This window comes from Panthera onca, chromosome F2, assembly GCF_046562875.1.
Source record: "Panthera onca isolate mPanOnc1 chromosome F2, mPanOnc1 haplotype 2, whole genome shotgun sequence".
Classification (NCBI taxonomy): Eukaryota; Metazoa; Chordata; class Mammalia; order Carnivora; family Felidae; genus Panthera; species Panthera onca.
The window spans coordinates 21,100,668-21,117,899 of NC_138356.1; the positions used below are offsets into that span (position 1 = coordinate 21,100,668).

General features: G+C 39.0%; 1 protein-coding gene and 1 long non-coding RNA gene across 2 annotated transcripts in view; both read right to left on the reverse strand.

The window, feature by feature from the left end:
* Positions 1-4,743: 4,743 nt before the first annotated feature.
* LOC144615045 (uncharacterized) lies at positions 4,744-12,356 on the reverse strand. Its single transcript, XR_013553390.2, has 4 exons — positions 11,802-12,356; positions 11,051-11,245; positions 8,468-8,701; positions 4,744-6,668 (listed from the first exon to the last, which is right to left on the reverse strand). It is a non-coding gene; the product is annotated as an uncharacterized LOC144615045 (long non-coding RNA).
* Positions 12,357-14,810: 2,454 nt separating this feature from the next.
* The window catches only part of LACTB2 (lactamase beta 2), a 34,135-nt gene continuing 31,713 nt past the window's right edge, over positions 14,811-17,232 (reverse strand). The window contains exon 7 of the mRNA XM_078441595.2: positions 14,811-17,001. Coding sequence (XP_078297721.1) covers positions 16,958-17,001 — 44 coding nt within the window. The 3' untranslated portion in view covers positions 14,811-16,957. The remainder of the gene's footprint in view (positions 17,002-17,232) is intronic.

Consider the following 17,232-nt stretch of genomic DNA (forward strand, 5'->3'; position numbering starts at 1 on the left):
ACCCAGGTGCCCTAGGTGTTATTATTTTAATTTAAAAATGGGGAAACTGAGGCTCAGAGAGGCTAAGTAATTTGCCCAAAGTCACAGGGCTAGTAATCTGTTTGCCAAGCCTGTTCTTGTTTCATGTAAGTACTCCTCCAGGAGCTTCACTTACCAGGAAGATGTTGAACTTCCAGAGAACAGTGATTGTCAACCTAATCCATTCCCGACTATAGTTCCTGCCCTCATAGAAACACAGCACATTTTTTAAAAGTTTATTTATTTGTTTTGAGAGAGACGGGCCGAGAGAGAAGGAGAGAATCCCAAACACAGAGTCCAATGCGGGACTCGATCTCACAAACCTCGGGATCATGACCTGAGCCAAAATCAAGTCATATGCGTAACTGACTGAGCCACGCAGGTGCCTCACTTTTTTTTTTTTTTTTTTTTCTTTTTAAAGCAGGTCATGGGGCACCTGGGTGGCTCAGTCGGTTAAGCGTCTGACTTCGGCTCAGGTCACGATCTCACTGTCTGTGAGTTCGAGCCCCCGTGTCGGGCTCTGTGCTGACTGCTCAGAGCCTGGAGCCTGTTTCAGATTCTGTGTCTCCCTCTCTCTCTGACCCTCCCCCGTTCATGCTCTGTCTTTCTCTGCCTCAAAAATAAACGTTAAAAAAAAAAAAATTAAAAAAAAAAAAATAAAAGCAGGTCATTGATCTGTTTACATGCCATTGTTACATCATATGTGGTAAGTTGTTAAAACATATAATTGCACTCATATTGTAAGGAATAAATTGTATTTCTATGAGGAAGCAAATTCGTTCCATTCATAGTTGGAAATTATATAATTTCCTTGAGTATAAATTTTACTGCTATGGCAACTGTAAACCAAATTTATAAGGCTGCACCGTTACTAGTAGGGCAGATTGGCGGGAGGTGACACAGCACGCCCGGAGGTGGGTCTGACCATTGAGGGAGAGCCGGCTGGTAACAGAGTCTGGGACCCACCTAGACCACTCCTGTGTTCCTCCAGGGCTAGGACACAAGTCGGCCCAGGACATGGGATTATGACTCTAGAGGCTTAAGGGGCCCAAGGTGGGCTTTCTCCCCTTTGACCTATTTAACTGATTTAACTTTGTTTCATCTTACTTTATTTAACACGTCAAGGGCCTGAGTCAAATCTTCTCTGGTAGAAGAGAGATCAGTTTCAGAGAGCAGTCAATGCCTAGGGAAGACATGGAAACGAGAGAGTAAATACTTCCAAGTTTCGCTTTGAAGAGGAAGAGAAAGCAGGGTCTGCAACTACGGAGGAATAAGGGAGCCAAGGTAGATTTTGCGCAGGCTTTCGAATGATGTGACTGACAGTTGTGCGTGTGTGGATGACTAGAAGAAGGGATGACAGGGAGAGTTGAAGACACTGGGGAAATGGGAAGAGGTGGCAACAACAGACTGAGGTCTCTGTGGTAGACAGAGCATAGATAGAGGAGTAACTTTACAAAGGAGGGGATGCCAGTTTTCACCCCGAAAGGAAGGAGGAAAGGTCAGTAGGGACAAGGCAGTCGTAGATCTGTGAGTAGAGGTTCCCCCACTTGGGTGGTGAGATCAGGAGAGGCAGTGTAAGGAAGACTGGGAGCCAGATTCTTCTTCGGAATGAATGAATGGGGAGAGGGGGACAAATGGCAGTAAGAGTGGAAAGAAAGATGGCTGAAGGAACAGGGTTTTTTGTTTCTGTTTTTGTTTTTCCCAGGGTGGCACTGTAGCGATTTGGAGAGGAAAGAGATTGTCAGTCCCACTCAAGAAGGCTGAAGGAGATTAGTGGATTGAGGGGAGGGCTGTGATATAGCCAAAGCGAGTGGTGAAGAGAATGTTTGGTGGAACAGTCGAGGATGTAGGGGATTTTATTTATAATGGAATGGATTGTATTAGTCATAACTCTTCTAGTTGCAAGTGACTCAAAAGAGGACATAGTGGGCTGAAAGTTAACAGATTGAAAAAGAAAAAAAAAAAAAAACAACAAAAAAAGCTTAGGGAGCTCTAGAGTGCCGTTGTGGATCTTAGAATCTAGAACCAGGCATTTGACCTCATCGGGACTCTCAACATATCTCCTTTTTTTCTGTCTTCTGTTTCAGCTTGGCTTCATTTTTCCCTGTTATAAATGGACTTTATTTACATGGCATAGAACATGGTTTCTTGGAAAATCTATCAGAATAATCCCAAGGAAAGACCCAGACTAGTCTAGCTTGGTAGCATGATCATTCCTGGGTCCATTTTTATGGCCCATTGTGGTCACCCACTTTTCCCTGTGGGTAGGGTAAGTGAGTTTGTTACTGGAGGGTGTGGAAGAAGGGGTGTTGGGCACATAAGAACATGAACCACCACAGGTGCTTCAGAGAACATGGTGTAAAGGTTCTGGAGGTGGAGGAACAGCAGGAAGTGGTTGGATCAGGGGAGAAAAATCCAACAGCAGCATGAGCATGAGTGAATGAGTGTAACAGAGGTTGAGGTGACTCGTATTTGAGGCAACGGTCGAGGACCGTGGAGACGTGTGTAGTAAGGATTCCGGAAACAATCTCAGCAGACACAGATAGACAAGGGGGTCTTAGTTTGAATTTGTTGTGCTTTCAAGAGGGTCCTAGTTCTCAGGAACAGACAGGAAAATGGTAGTAGGTAAGCATTTCCTGGGGAGGTTGTCACATTTGGGAGATGCCTCATAAAATAATTGGGCAATTACATCTGCCCGGGAGGCCATCCAGTAGATCACTTTCATCTGAGGAGAATGAAATAATGAACCCATCTTTCTGTGCAAAATGCTTTCTTAAACTGCTTTTAACATTAGGTCTTGTGCCTCAGGGAATTTGTGACTGATTGAACTGAGTTGATATCTTGGAGCCATCAAAAATGGTATAGGGCTCAGTGCCTCTAAGACAAAGCTTACAGCACCAATGAAAACAACTAAAATGTATATAGTTTCTTGCAGCCTCCCAAGTGCTGTTCATAATATTAATTTTTACCTCATGTCAACCTAGAATGTAATGTTATTCCTATTTCAAATGAGGAAACAGAGGCTCAGCAAAATGACTTGTTTAAGGTTTTACAACTATTACACTTTCACTCCCAAGATGAAGAATGTGAATTCTATCTTATAAAATCTCATAATCTTATGTAAGATTTTACCAGAGAGCAAATTTGGTGTTTTGTGGAGTTTAATTGGTATAAATCAAAGTGAAATAATCATAAGGACTATGTGACTATATTCTGTCAATAATAACAACAACAAAAATAATAGCAACTGATATTTATTGGGTACCAAGCATTATGCTGAACACTACGGATATTTAATAGTCTTAACAACTTATTGAGTTAGGTACTGTTACCATTCCTTCTCTTCAGATGAGAAATTGGTTGGACAAATACTATTGCTAAACCATTACCGTTAACCACCACCGCCAGCACCACGATGAATAAGAAGAGGAATTGAACGAATACAGAGAAATCAGTAGTTTACTTTAATTTGGGGCAGGAGTACCAGACTGGGGAAAACAGAAAGGGGTCTATCCCTGAGACTGTCTAAGACAAATGTTAAGTTTTGTCCCTGTGAAACAGGGCAGTTTTATTTCCTAGGCAATTTATCACTCCTTCTGAGATCACTCATAATCACTGGCATTTTCTTTGGTCTTCAGATTGCATCCACATCCTCAAATTAGAGCATAAATATTGCCCTGCTAAGTGGAGGGGGATTCAAAGAAATGAGTAACCAAGGACTAATTCAGCTGGGGATGTGGAAAAAATGGTGATGCTATTTACCTAAAGGGCGAATTGGAAGAGGGCAGTAATCAGGAATGTAAAATTGCACATTGATGTGTGGTCTTTGGGAGACAGCCAAATGAAGAGTTTCTGCAGTTAGCAAAGGATTTAGGCCTGGGGCTTTAGTGAATGATTCAAGTTCAAGCATACATCTGGAAATCGTTCAGCATGATGGTAATGGTTGACACCACTAAAATGGATTCGATCTTTGAGGTGGTGAATAAAAAGAAAGAAACAATGTATTTAGTCTGGGGAGTACCCTTAGCAAAGAGATTGAAAAGGGATCAGAAACTTAATTATGTATATGGCATTTAATAACAATGATTTTCAGAGTGCCTTTCAAACAGTAATTTCCTATGAAGCTTCCATAAAATCTGAATGATGAAACTTTTAAGCCCACCAGATTCTTTTACTCTATAATCCCAATAAGTGATTTATTTTAGGCTAAAATGCCCTTGCAAGGAATGTGCTGGTCCAAAGGATAGTATTATTACAAGTTATTTCCTCTGAAGTTGAAACTCATTAAAAAATACTGAACCAGACAAGTAATAAAATGAGGGAAAGAAAAGGAGAATAATTATATTAAAGAACTGAATTTTAAGAAAAATTGCTTTAGGTCTAGTTTCCAGGAAGCCAAGGCAAAAAGTGAACATGGTGAATTATCTAGACATCATCTCACGTATAGTTTTGAAACATGGTTAATGTTTAGTCTTACATGGATTCTCTCTTACCTGGAGTATCTCATGAATGGGTTTTACATGGGGTCTGGGATGCATGTATTTTTAAAAATTTCCCCAGGCAATTTTGATAATTAGCCAAATTTGATGAACACTAGTCTAATAAAGAAAGCACAGCAGTTCATAGAAAAGAAAACCTTTTATCCAGCTCTGAAATCTGAAAGGGATTTTGTTCCATGGAAACCAAAGAACACTGAATAATAAAATAGACAATGTCCTTGACAGGTAGCATTAAAAAAAAGATAGAGATTTTATTTGTGTGTATCTCACAGCAACCTTTGATAAATAAAAGCCAACAACCTGATACTAAATTAGAATTCTTTTTTTTTAAATTTACATCCAAATTAGTTAGCATATAGTGTAACAATGATTTCAGGAGTAGATTCCTTAGGGCCCCTTACCCATTTAGCCCATCCCCCCCTCCCAAAACCCCTCCAGTAACTCTCTGTTTGTTCTCCATATGTAAGAGTCTCTTATGTTTTGTCCCCCTCCCTGTTTTTATATTATTTTTGCTTCCCTTCCCTTATGTTCATCTGTTTTGTATCTTAAAGTCCTCGTGTGAGTGAAGCCTTATGATATTTGTCTTTCTCTGACTAATTTCGCTTAGCATAATACCCTCTAGTTCCATCCATGTAGTTGCAAAAGGCAAGATTTGATTCTTTTTGATTGCTGAGTAAGACTCCATTGTCTATACATACCACATCTTCTTTATCCATTCATCCATCGATGGACATTTGGGCTCTTTCCATACTTTGGCTATTGTTGATAGTGCTGCTATAAACATTGGGATGCATGTGTCCCTTTGAAACAGCACACCTGTGTTCCTTGGATAAATGCCTAGTAGTACAATTGCTGGGCCATAGGGTAGTTCTATTTTTAGTTTTTTGAGGAACCTCCATACTGTTTTCCAGAGTGGCTGCACCAGTTTGCATTCCCACCAGCAGTGCAAAAGAGATCCTCTTTCTCCGCATCCTCGTCAACATCTGTCATTGCCTGAGGTGTTAATGTGAGCCCTTCTGACAGGTGTGAGGTGGTATCTCATTGTGGTTTTGATTTGTATTTCCCTGATGATGAGTGATGCTGAGCATTTTTTCATGTGTCGGTTGGCCATCTGGATGTCTTTTTTGGAGAAGTGTCTATTCATGTCTTTTGCCCATTACTTCATGGGATTATTTGGTTTTTGGGTGTTGAGTTTGGTAAGTTCTTTATAGATTTTGGATACTAACCCTTTATCTGATATGTCGTTTGCAAATATCTTCTCCCATTTTGTTGGTTGCCTTTTAGTTTTGCTGATTGTTTCCTTTGCTGTGTAGAAACTTTTTATTTTGATGAGGTCCCAATAGTTCATTTTTGCTTTTGTTTCCCTGCCTCCAGAGACTTGTTGAGTAAGAAGTTGCTGCGGGCAAGATCAAAGAGGTTTTTGCCTGCTTTCTCCTCGAGGATTTTGATGGCTTCCTGTCTTACATTGAGGTCTTTTATCCATTTTGAGTTTATTTTTGTGTATGGTGTAAGAAAGTGGTCCAGGTTCATTTTTCTGCATGTTGCTGTCCAGTTTTCCCAGCACCACTTGGTGAAGAGACTGTCTTTATTCCATCGGATATTCTTTCCTGCTTTGTCAAAGATTAGTTGGCCATACTTTTCTGGGTCCATTTTTGGGTTCTCTGTTCTGTTCCATTGATCTGAGTGTTGGTTTTTGTGCCAGCTAAATTAGAATTCTATTGGTATCAGAAAAGAATCATCTGGGTTGACAGAAGAAATTATATTCCTTGGTCCTCTCTAGAAATTCTGATTCGGTAAATCTGGGAGGTTCCAGAAATGTGTATTTGTAGTAAGCTCCCCAGTTGATAGCGATCCAAGTGGTCCAAGAGCACATTTTGTGCTGAGAGACTAGATGGCTAAGAGTATTCCTGAGAGTTTCAAGTTTAGATACAAAATTTTGAGATATACCATTTGTGATAGACATTTTTACCTTTTTTGAAAACTGAAACAGGAGAAGGAGGCTGGATTATCTACTTCCACAAAGTACGCTGGGAAGACTTCTGTGGTATGAAACCAGAGAGCTTCTGCTAATAAAAATTTTTCTTCAACTCTTGGGAAATATGAAGAGCATAGGTTGCTTTATATGGCTCCAGAGTAGATGTTAGTCTCACCCTAAAAGGAGGAAATGGATACTGAATGGATTAAAATCTCATGGAATTATGGGGACAAACATGGGAAAACTAAGTAACTGGTCTTTTGTTAGAGAAGTACTTTCCTCCAAACTTAAGTACCAAGGATATCACAGTAGTATTATAATCATGCACAAAGTAAGTTCATTATAGCCTGGATTGCTGCAGCCTAATTTATATTTGGAAACCTCTGATTTGGAAAAATACTATTTTCTTCAGAGGAGTGCTTCTATGGGGCCAAAGTTCTTAAAAACGCTAGTAAACATAAGTGAGGAAATCTGTCATTTTAGGGTTAGCTTGCCTGCAAATTCTGTAGTGGGTAACTTAACCAACCACAGAGAAAGTATTTGTTGAGAGATAGAGGCAGAATCTTTTTTTCTTTACATTGGCTAGTTATTGAATCTTAAATTCAGTTTAGATCTCAATGGGAGAAACTTGAACTATGATAGATCTTTAGTTGTGTACTGTGTTATGATTGGAATACAAAGTTGGGATCTACCATACAGCTATAAATAGCACTCTGCTGGCTTCGGGTAACTTCAGGTCTAGTTATCTTTAGATGGTTTCATACTGCAGTGGAACTTTAAAGGCCATGGACGTCCAGTTCACCTTCATTCTCCAGGTCCTACAGTCTAGATACTAGGTATAGGATTTCCTCTTAGGGGAATCTTTATGCTTGAGATTTGTATCCATTAAGGATTATGAACTTGGAAGATTCTTACCCTTTGGGCTAAGAGAACATTAAATAAGCATGTGTCTCTCATTGTTTACAATTCCTGAGGATTTTTGCAAGAGCAAATTCTATGACAAAAGTGCTTACTCCACTGGACTAAAAGAGTTGGAACTTACCCATTGCATACTATCACTATTTTGACATTAAAATGTTTAGTTTATATCACATTTATTTAAAAATTTCTTCTGAAATTTTTTATTTAAAATATTTTAAAAATATTTAAAAGTTTATTTAAAAATCAGTGCCAACAGGAAAACCCTTTCCCAATCTCTTCCGGAATTTTTTTAAGATGCCTTTTCTGGCATTAATGAAATTCTAACCCTTTTATTTCCTGATTTATCAATTTTAGACTTTATTGACTTTTTATTATCATAGGTGATGATTCAGCACTCACAACCTCTTATTTCCTTTCCTCTATTATCCTTATACCACATTAAAAAAAAAGTTTATTTACTCATTTTGAGAGAGAGAGGGAGGGAGGGAGAGGGAGAGAGAAAGAGCAAGTGAGCATGAGTAGGAGAAAGGCAGAGAGAGAGGGAAAGAGAATCTCAAGCAGGCCTTATGCTGTCAGCATGGAGCCCAACACAAGGCTCGATCCCAGGAACCAAGAGATCATGACCTGGGCTGAAATCAAGAGTCAGATGCTTAACTGACTGAGCCACCCAGGTGCCCCCTTAACACAATTTTTAGTCAGTGTTTACATTATTGCCTAGGTAGAATTGCAGAGACCAAAACTATTTCATAATTATTCCTTCCTTGTGTAGCTTATGTTTTTTGGAATCAGTGCTTGCCTCATTTTTTTCCTCCACCAGTATAGTTTTCTATTGTTACTTTGATCATTGTTTCAGTTGTTCAGCTAGTGCTGTTATAGGACCACCACAGATTTTTCCTCCCAAAGGCTCAGGAGTACCAGATAATCAATCAGTTTCCCCTCTGGAGATCTCTTTTTGAAGCCCCTACTTCCTCCTGCCCCGAAATAAATAAATAAATAAATAAATAAATAAATAAATAAATAGGATAAATAAATCTAGAGCAGGGTTTAGGCACACCTTTGCCTTAGAATGTACTTTTGACGTTTTTCTATTTTGGATTTACTATATCAGTTGTGTGCTTTTTCTTGTTCTTCTGGAGTACATTATCCAGCAGTTCCTGAGAGGTGCATGGCAGACATAAACTTTTTGAGTCCTTGCATTCACACATGGCTGATAGCTTGGTTGGTTATAAACTTCTAGGACAAATAATTTCTCCCTCAGATTATTGAAGGCATTATGTCCTAATACACACTGAAAAACAAAAACAAAAACAAAAAAACAGTGCCGTTTCGATTCATGCTCCCTTCCAAGTGATTCCAAATCCCCAATCCTGCTACCATACCCACAACCCAGAATCTTTGAAGATCTCCTCCTTAGCCCCTGAAATTTTATAATGTTAAGCTCAGAAATCTTATAATGTTATGACTTAGTGTGGGTTGTTTTATCTTTTTTGTATTGCTGGGCATTAGTGGACCCTTTCAACTGAAAGACTCATGTCCCTCAGTTCTAAGAAATTTTTTTGTACTTCTCCTTTGATAGTTTCTGCCCAATTTCAGTCCTTTTTTTCTGGAACCCCAATTACTTTGATGTTGTACCTCCCAGTTTTCTCCCAAAATCTTCTATCTTTTCCCTTCTGTTTTCCATCTTTGTTTTGTTATCCAAAATTTCTATTTATTTTAGTTATATCTTTACTTAATCAGGCTTTTTCCTAGAGCTGTTTTTCACAGCATCCTGTCCTTGTTTTACAAATTATAATACCTTCCCTTATCTAAGAACACTAATAATTAAAATATTTTTTTGTATACTCTTTTTTTCCCTATCCCTGCTTATTTTGTTCTTTCATTTCTTATGAACTTTGGATTTCTGTTTATATTAAGAGATATTGATTGGGAACTGTATATATGTGTGGATGGGCTTCCCTGTAGGGAGATATAGCTAATCTCTTGGAGAACTCCTATATAAATTTATGTAAAGTTCTTTTTTTTTTTTTTTTGTCTGTACCATTCACTTTCTCTAGAGATGAAATTCCCAATATTCTATCTAACATTCATCTCCTTGGAAGCCACTGTTCTGGGGACAGGTAAGGAAAGGGGAATGGGAGTTTACTGTTCTTTCACTTAATTTTTTTTTTCTGGCCTTCCACTTCTAAGAATAAACTTTGGTTTCTTTTTTGGGGCAGCTGTTGCCTGGCTGTGTATCACTCGGGTATGTTGCACATATAAGCTTTCAACAATCCCACTTTTAGAACAGAGCACTGCCCCCACCTTCTGTAGCACCTGGTGCCTGTAAGTCCTAATCTTTTGAAAGGGTTGTTAGGGTGACTTGGCTCTTTTCCTTCCTACAGCAATTTCAGGATATAGTTTTATCCCTGCCCTAGCTCTATCTGTAGTCTTTCAAAATTTGGTTGTAATCTATGCGGTCCCCTCTTGCTTTCTGTCTTCTCAGGTTTATACGTTTTACTATTATTTTTTTAATCTATAACTCTGTATACTTAGTATGTATTATTTTTTATTGGGTCTTGGAAAGGAGTAGCAATAAACATGTAGTAAATCTGCCACAAATAGTACTGAATAGAATTACATTCTCAAAGAATAATGCTTACTGTTTTTTAAAACTGCCTATAATGTTAATGGATTTTAATGTGGATTTCTTGGGGATTCAGAATTTTAGCATTTATGTGCAATCTTTCAGGATAAAATTGGTAATATGCAGTAACAATATGGTAATATTGTTGAGGATTTAATGTTATATAATCCAATAATGGGTAAAATAGGCATAAACAGCACATAAGAGTCTTCATTTAATACTACTGACCTTTTTTTTTTGGCTGGTAAAACACCTCTGTCCTAGTGATTACCCTATCCTTGATCAAGCTATTTTTGGTATCTTTCCAGAGATATTTTCTGCATCTGCAAGTAAATACACCTATACATATCCCTTCTCCATTTTAATTCCAAATGTTTCAGAAGGCCCAGCTCCATGGAGGTTGGAAGTAAGACTTTCACAATCAATGTTTCAAATATTGAACCTTTTTCTTCTATCAAAATGAAGTCTCCGTTCAAGCACCCTGCCCCCCCGCCCAACGGAATGGGGGAAAAGACCGATAATGGTGCATTTTCCCGGTCCAACAATGCCTGGAAGTTGGTAGCGTGTCTCATGCCGGTCCACGCTCTGGTAAGCACAGAGTGATTTGCAAGGGAGGTGGTGCTAATGTATCGTCCTGGCAGGTTGAAGAAACACCTGTACTTGAATCTTTTCTCGTTTTCTCTAGGATTTTAGCTTCCCTGCTACTAGCGAATTTTACTTTTTCTTGAAGTGACTATCGGGGACGTGAAGATACTCCCAAATAACTTGAAAACACTCAAAAACTCTCACAGAAATACACAGGAAAGGTTCAGTTTGCATAGAGTTGGTCCAGACATTCTGTGAGCTACTGCAGGGAACTGTTTTATCATACACTGGAAGGAAAGGAAAGCAATTCAGTAAGGAATCCATATTGCTCTAGAATCTTCCTGTGACTCTTCTTTATCTGAGAACAGACCTCACCCACTCTGGCTACAGGGGTAGGCATGTGACCAAACCTGGGCCAAATTACAGTACCTTTTGTTCTGTACAGCTGAGACTGGCCTAAGGAAAGGGTAATGAGCCAGTGTAAGTCACGGAGTCCTTCCCCTAGGATTTTTTCAAACAGAACCTGAAAGCATCAGTTTTGCTTGCTGGTTATGAAGTGGTTAGGATATGAGCCCAGAGAGGCCTGTAGCCATGTCTCCTGCCTTGTGAAGAAGCCCGTCTAATCTGCAAAAAAGGAAATAGAGGTGAGAGGTTTGGGGTTGTATTGATGGGATCCATATCTTTATTCTTGTTCGCAAGCCTGGCTCCACCCTTATCCTTCTTAGGTTGGTTACATGTGCCAACCAACTTCCCCTTTTGCTTAAGCTAGTTGAAAATAAGTTTCTGTCACATGCAGCAAAATAGATCTTGCCTATTCGGCTCCAGTTCCATAGACCTAAGTGCCTCCTAGGTATCTCCGTCTGTATGTTCCTTGGTACTTCCAACTCATCTATAGTACAATGCATCTTTCCTTCCTTAACCCATTCTACCTTCTCTATTTCCTGTATTTTCTCATCCTGGTTATCAGGTCAACATCTACCCAGCTGCCCAAGCCAGAAATCTAGATCTCTACTAGACTTCTCCTTTTCTATTTGATCCCCCTCTTTCAAGATCTAGTAGTTTCTAAGTGCTATTCCTTTTCTTAAATACTTCTTATACCCTGTCTTCTACTACCTTTGAGACCCCTTCTCTGCTCTTTTTCTTCTCACTGTACTGAAAAGGCCAATCTCAGAATCCTTACCCAGTCCACTGTTGAATGGGGTTCCCTTCTGGTCCCAGATGATTGGTCTAGAGTAGTTACATAAAGGCTGGTCAGTAATATAAAAGACGGGATGGCAGGAAAGCACTCTTGAACAGGGACACTGAAGGTTAATTACACCAAGCAGGTCCTCTTCTAGGAGGAGATCTGCATCTGAGACACGTACAGGTCTACTCAGTTGTTGTGAAACAGAAGTTGAAGATATACAGAGAAAGGCAAAAGTGATGACAAGGAGAATGCAAATTCTTGAGTAAACAGAAAATGTGTTTAAGCAGAAGCTGTGAGTAATCCAAAACTACTGGGTATATTGAAAGGAGGGTATAGTAATTGGTTGTGACAGAAACAAAGAGGAATGAAATCACAATGGTTGGGAACCAACTCTTGCTGTTGGGAAGACAACAAAATAATACTACAACTGCTCTAGACTATGATTAACTGTAAAAAATTTTTTTTAATTTAATTTATTTTAATTTACATCCAAATTAGTTAGCATATAGTGCAACAATGATTTCAGTAGATTCCTTCGTGCCCCTTACCCATTTAGCACCCCCCCAACAACCCCTCTAGTAACCCTCTGTTTGTTCTCCGTATTTAACAATCTCTTCTGCTTTGTCCCCCTCCCTGTTTTTATATTACTTTTGCTTCCCTTCCCTTATGTTCATCTGTTTTGTTTCTTAAAGTCCTCATATGAGTGAAGTCATATGATTTTTGTCTTTCTCTGACTAATGTCACTTAGCATAATACCCTCCAGTTCCATCCACGTAGTTGCAAATGGCAAGATTTCATTCTTTTTGATTGCTGAGTAATACTCCATCGTGTATGTATGTGTGTGTATATATATATATATACCACATCTTCTTTATCTATTCATCCATCGATGGACATTTGGGCTCTTTCCATACTTTGGCTATTGTTGATAGTGCTGCTATAAACATGGGGGTGCATGTGTCCCTTCGAAACAGCACACCTGTATCCCTTGGATAAATGCCTAGTAGTGCAATTGCTGGGTCGTAGGGGAGTTCTATTTTTAGTTTTTTGAGGAACCTCCATACGTTTTCCAGAGTGGCTGCACCAGCTTGCATTCCCATATGATTAACTTTCTAATTCCTAAATTATGCATATTCCAGCCTGTGCGAAGCATGGCTGGATGACAATACATTGCTTCCTGTGAAATTTCTATGTTCCCTTGATTCGTTTTGTTTCTAAGACCTCAACCCACAAACATTATACTTAGTTCTCCAACCATGTGATGCTCTGCCATATCTGTTTATGTGCATACACCATTTCTTCCAACTGGAACAATTCTTCTCATCTCCTAAACATCTCTAACTTCTAGGGGTGCCTGGGTGGCTCAGTCAGTTGAGTGTCCAACTTTGGCTCAGGTCATGATCTCATGGTTCGTGGGTTCAAGCCCCACGTTGGGCTGTGTGCTGACAGCTTGGAGCCTGGAGTCTGCTTCAGATCCTGTCTCCCTGTCTCTGCCCTGCACACTCTCTCTCTTCTCTCAAAAAAATTAAAAAGAAATCTAAACATTTCTAACTTCTTTACCTGGATACCACTTACTCATCTTTGAAGACTGGGCTCAGACTCCTCTAACCTTTTTTTTTTTTTTTTTTTTCATTTTTAAAGTTTACTTATTTTGAGAGAGAAAGAGAGAGGCAGGGAGGGGCAGAGGAGAGGGAGAGGGGGAGGGAGAAAGAGAATCCCAAGCAGGAGCTTGGAGCGTGGAGCTCAAATTCATGACCTGAGCCGAAACCTAGTGGGTTCAACCGACTGAGCCACCCAGGTGCCCCATCCTCTAAGCTTTCTATAACCCAACCAAATGTCATGGTACTGCATATTGTAGCTATGTATCTCCACAACTAGAATATAAGCTTCTTTTGAGAGCAGAGATGCTGTTTTGTTCCCCTTTGTGTCCCCAGTGCCTGATCCAGTACCCAGCACAAAGCAGATATTTAATGAATGCCATTGTTTTTGTTAAAGGTCAGTTGCTTAGACTGTGAAAAATCAGGAAGTTGAAGGGCCTTCCATTATCACCCCTCCTCCAATAGGTCCACTTGCAGTGGTGCCATGGTACTTAAAAAAGACCGTGATTACATGGCTTTGTGCAGATTTCTTCAGTTCAGAATGCCCTTCTCATCCCTGTCCCCTCACTCCCTCCAAGAACAGAAGTAGGGAGACCAGAGTTATGGGCTATGGCAGTTGTCCAAGCAAAAAAGGGTGATGGCCTGGGCTAAGGACTATTGGTGGGGTAAGAGGCAGAGACAAGTTCCAGAGCTGGAACAGTCAGTATGTACTTGATGAAAAACTGGATATGATATGAGGGATGGGGGCATATCAAAAATAACTATTGGGTTTTCTGGTTTGATCAACTGCTGTTTTATTCAAAGAGATTGGAAAGAATGGAGGACATGCAAATTAAGAGGTAAACTAAACATTCACATACACACATAATCAGACTTCTTGTCTAAATTTTGCTGGTATCTGCTATACTTAGGGAATGGGAATACAGATTTTTTTTTCTTTTTTGGTGGTGGTGTTGGGGAAAATATTTATAGCCATTTTTTACCATTTTTAAAAAGTTTTTAAAATGTTTATTCATTTTTGAGAGACAGTGATACAGAGCATGAGTGGGGGAGGGGCAGAGAGAGAGGGAGACACAGAATCCGAAGCAGGCTCCAGGCTTGAGCTGTCAGCACAGAGCCCGACGCAGGGCCCGAACTCACGAACCATGAGATCATGACCTAAGCTGAAGTCGGATGCCCCAGCTGACTGAGCCACCCAGGCGCCCCCATTTTTTTTTTTTTAACAATTTTTAAGTATACTGTTCAGTGGCATTAAATACATTCATGATTTATGTACAATCATGATCACAATCATCTATTTCCAGAACTTTTTCATCTTCCCAAATTGAATTCCTTACCCACCAAACACTTATGCCCCATTTCTCTGTCTCTCCCAGTCTCTGGCATCTACCATTCATTCTTTTAAAAAAAAAATTTTTTTTTTAACGTTTATTTTTGAGACAGAGAGAGACAGAGCATGAACGGGGGAGGGTCAGAGAGAGAGGGAGACACAGAATCTGAAACAGGCTCCGGGCTCCGAGCTGTCAGCACAGAGCCCGATGCGGGGCTCAAACTCACAGACTGTGAGATCATGACCTGAGCCAAAGTCGGATGCTCAACCGACTCAACCACCCAGGCACCCCACCATTCATTCTATTTTCTGTCTCTTATCAATTGGACTACACTAGGTATCTCAAATAAGTGGAATCATATAGTATTTGTCCCTTTGTACTGGCTGATATCACTTAGAATAATGTCTTCAAGTTTCACCCATATTGTAGCATGTGTCAGAATCTCCTTCCTTTTTTTTTTTTTTAAATTTTTTTTTTTTTAACATTTATTTATTTTTGAGACAGAGAGAGAGTATGAACAGGGGAGGGTCCGAGAAAGAGGGAGACACAGAATCCGAAACAGGCTCCAGGCTCTGAGCTGTCAGCACAGAGCCCGACGCGGGGCTCGAACTCACGGACCGCGAGATCACGACCTGAGCCGAAGTCGGACGCTTAACCGACTAAGCCACCCAGGCGCCACTATCTTCTTCCTTTTTAAGGCTGAATCATAGTCCATTGTCTGTATATACACCCTTTTAGTTACCCATTCATCCTTAAATAGACACTTGGGTTGCCTCCACCTCTGGCTATTTTGAATAACACTGCCTTCATGAACCTGGGCGTGTAAATATCTATTCAAGTCTTTGCTTTCACTTCTTTTGGGTATATACCAGAAGTGGAATTGTTGAATTGTATGGTAATTCTATGTTTAGCTTTGGAGGAGCCACCACAACGTTTTCCATAGCAGCTGCACCATTTTACATTCCACCAGTGATGCCCGAGGGTTCCAATTTCTCCACATCCTCCCCAATACTTATGTTATTATTTTTTTTGATAATAGCCATTCTAATAGGGATGAAGTGGTATATCATTGTGGTTTTAATTTTCATTTCTGCCGTGATTAGTGATGTTCAGCATATTTTCCTGTGCTTATTGGCCATTTGTATATCTTCTTTGGAGAAATGTCTATTTAAGTCCTTTGCCCATTTTTGAATGGAGTTGTTTATTTTTGTTATTGTTGAGTTCACAGTTATTTTGTAATGTGAAATGGTTTCAGGAACACAGTAGGTCTCTAAAGCATGAGAATAAGTGTTTAGAATAGTATGAACATGCTGCGGACCTTGGGAAAAGGAGCAGAAAGAGGTGAGGATATCAAAAAAAGCCTAAAAAAATTTTGTAGTCTTACCTTTAGGAAAGAATTTTAAAAGGGCCATTTCTCAGGATTCTGAGCTCATTTTAGTATTGTAGTTTGGCAACCTTGTGGGTTAAATAAGCACTGGAGAGCTGCCCTGAGAACCTAACCCCTATTCAAGAACACTACTTATATAAAAAATGCCCTGTCTTATAAATCCTCTAATTAATTAAAAAAACAACTTTTGGTATATAATTCACATATATGCTGATGACTACATACTAAAAACTAAACTTGAAAAAGTATGTTGGTTGTAGTAATGGACTACAGAAATAATTATTATATAATGACTTTAATTGGCATTATGCCAATGTCGATGTTCATAAATTATTGTGGGATACCATTATAAGAAAATATACAAGATACAGGGCTATAGAACTAAAATAAAATCATAATCGATAGAAGCATGAAAACAAAGCTGTTATCTACAGACGTAAAGAAGGATTATGTAGAAATCTGTGCTGTTAACTGCAGCAGCTGGAGAAAATAGTATTATTGGCCATTTGTAATAGATAACTAATCTCCAAGAATAATATTCAGTTTTAAATTACACAAATTCTATTATTTTTAAAGTAGCCATTTTATTGAATCTGTTGAACATGGATAAATTGTTGGATTCTGAATTTTTGACAAAACGTTATACGACTCAGGTTAGATAAGTAACATGTAAAATGTAATATTTATTTTAGAAGAAAATATGACAATATTTTAAAGTATATCTAGGGTTATTTTCAATGTTCTATACTCTGTCTTTCGTATAAATAATTAATAGTTAAGAAAATCACACCATTCTCTAAAAACAAACCAACACAAGCTTTCATTAATCTGCAACTAAAGATTAGCTTTCCATTTCTTGTCAGGATCCATGTTGCTAACTGTGGAAAGAAAATTAGAGAGTAAAAATTTAACAACAGATAAGCAAATTTAATGGATTTTAAGTTATTTTGTGGCTAGTAAAAGCATTCATTCCTAAAATAATTTTATTGCTCAATATAAAGTGGATATTTTTTTAATTTTTGGACATATAAAAGCATTGTTGAGGCTTCCACACAAAATTCAAGCTTTAAGCTTCTTGATTTTAAGGATTAAACTTCTAGAAAGATTAA